The sequence below is a fragment of the Penaeus chinensis genome, chromosome 29 (genome assembly GCF_019202785.1).
Source record: "Penaeus chinensis breed Huanghai No. 1 chromosome 29, ASM1920278v2, whole genome shotgun sequence".
Taxonomy (NCBI): domain Eukaryota; kingdom Metazoa; phylum Arthropoda; class Malacostraca; order Decapoda; family Penaeidae; genus Penaeus; species Penaeus chinensis.
In genome coordinates this window covers 26764302-26766801 of record NC_061847.1, presented here as the reverse complement: position 1 = coordinate 26766801, position 2500 = coordinate 26764302, and the positions used below count along the sequence as shown (strand labels likewise).

Sequence of the window (2500 nt, the reverse complement as noted above, 5' to 3'; positions counted from 1 at the left end):
CATTTGTGACCATCAAGTCATCTGTGATGAAGGCCTGGTAGATGCTGGAAGGAGATGAAGTTTTGATGAAATTCTTGATGCAAAGGAGTCCTGTAGACCTTTAGCAATGTGGGATATTGTCCGTCTTCTTCTATACAGAACCAAGCTGTCCAGTTGTGATCCTTGTCCTTGAACTCATCAGAATATATTGATAAATAACAAAAACAAACACAGGAATGTGTGCATAGTAAGAAATGAAGTGAAATCATTTTGAACTCTTCATGAGGTCCTCATCTGACAAATATTTAACCGAAATGGTTAATTATTTGTCTGATGAGGAACTGGTGAAGAGTTCAAAACCTTTTCATGTTGATAAATCTTACTGTGGCTCATTAACAAATTCAAGGCTATCCTCACTGCAGCTGCTATTGCTGCTGCGCTCGTCCTTTTCAGGACACTTCAGTGGCATAAGGTCATCTCTATAGCTGTCCTGACCATATGAAGGGTACCACTAAGACTGTCTCTTTAATTTTCAAAGAAGACAGCTTGGGCTCCATCACTGGATTGCTGCTTTTGATGGCTTGGTGGCTTGATGTAACTTAATGAAAACAGTCATGTGAAGTTATTTCATTAGAAAAGATGAGTGACTATATTACAATGATCATAATATCATGGCTTTTATACCCTTTCCCAACCAATCAAGTAATACCAAGAATACATGATCAGAGGGTGATGTGGAAAAGCCTTACTGAGACTTTACTTGGTATATGTTTTGAAATACAGTGACCTCTATTGATCAATTTGCCAACTACAATGACACCTAGGACAAGTTTGCATATGTAGTAGTCTTCAAATTGCAAAAGCAACAACAACAATAATAACTTCCTTGCCTGGTCCTACCATCTGTAAGTCCAGCATAGAATAAATTTGATATTTCATCTCAAAAATGAGTTCTGTATGTGATGTAATCAAAGTTTATGATGACATCAATGTGCACCATTTGCAGTGCGTCTGAATTCTGCTGTCACTATATTTCATCCTCAGTGAACAGATGGAAGATATTGTATGATGTGTTTTTAATTGACATTGCCTTGTTTATAAAAAGTTTTATGTGATTGCACTGGCAGCCCAATTTTGTGGGCAGTGTGACTTCTTATCTATGTGGGCTTATGAATGTAAGATTTTGTCTTCGGAAATTAAGGCAGAGGGTTATTGTTCAACATAAAACTTATATAAAATTTGAGACTTATAACTACAACAGAAGATCAAATATAGTTAACCCAATCACCACAAAATAATGTAATTTCCCTTGTAGTTTTGTGAATTTTGTCACATACAGATGGCTCCACATGTGTTCAGCTAGCAAGGAGTCTAGCAGTAGGCCCTAGAGACTGATCCTGATTTCCCCATTCCTTGAAATTACGGAGAAATGTGTTTTTCTTTGTAATACTATTGATATTGATACTGTTCTTATTCTTATTGATATTATGATCATTAAATTGTTAATGTTAATTGTTAAAATCTTGGTAATATGAAATATAATAAGATACAAAAGGCACTCTCCAAAAATCAAGAAAAAAGGTAAACAAATGAGGTAGGTAGGACTAATAACTGACTCCTCGGTGACTAAGCACATGTAAAACCATCTACGCGTAAAGACAATAAATGGACTTGTATTACTGCACGTGTTCTTGCCATCCATGCCAGTCAGGTTAATATATGTTCATTTAACCAGAAGTGTTGTTTTATATGTTTTTTTTTAATATCATGTCCTTGGCCTGATTATAGTGTGATTTTCAGTGATATAGTTATATAGTAAACATCTGATTCTGAAATCAAATTTGATAATTCCAGGCTCCAGAGGCGTGGATTGAGAAAATGCATGATGGCCATAAGGTAAGATGGAAGGGAAGAGTAGGGTAAGGAAGGGAAGGGAAGGGAAGGGAAAGTAAAGTAAGGTAAGGTAAGGAAAGGGGAAGGGAAGGGAAAGGGGAGGGAAAGTAAGGTAAGGTAAGGTAAGGGAAGGGAAGGGAAGGTAAGGTAAAGTGAGGTAAGGTAAGAATAGTGTAGGGAAGGGAAGGGAAGGGTAGAGAAGCGTAGGGTAGGGTAAGGAAAGGAAGGGAAGGTAAGTTAAGGTAAGGTACGAGGAAAGGAAGGGAAGGAAAGGGAAGAGAAGGGAAGAGAAAGGCAGAGAAGGGAAGTGGAAGGCAGAGAAGGGAAGGGGAAGGGGAAGAAAGGAAGGAAGAAGAAAGGAAAGTGGAAGAGAGGAAAGTGGAAGAGAGGAAAGTGGAAGAGAGGAAAGTGGAAGAGAGGAAAGAGGAAGTAGGGAAAGAGGAAGAAGGGAAAGAGGAAGAAGGGAAAGAGGAAGAAGGGAAAGAGGAAGAAGGGAAAGAGGAAGAAGGGAAAGAGGAAGTAGGGAAAGAGGAAGAAGGGAAAGGGGGAAAAAGGGAAGAGAGAAAAGGGGATATCTTGAAGTTCCTAAAACTTCCTCAAAAATCATTGGTATTGAAAGTCAGTGATT

General features: G+C 38.3%; 1 protein-coding gene across 2 annotated transcripts in view; it reads left to right on the top strand.

Moving 5' to 3' along the window:
- The window catches only part of LOC125040666 (F-box only protein 21-like), a 13091-nt gene that overhangs the window by 5800 nt on the left and 4791 nt on the right, over positions 1–2500 (top strand). For both annotated transcript variants that reach the window (XM_047635338.1, XM_047635337.1), the window contains exon 4: positions 1834–1875. In XM_047635338.1, the coding sequence (XP_047491294.1) occupies positions 1834–1875 (42 nt within the window). The remainder of the gene's footprint in view (positions 1–1833; positions 1876–2500) is intronic.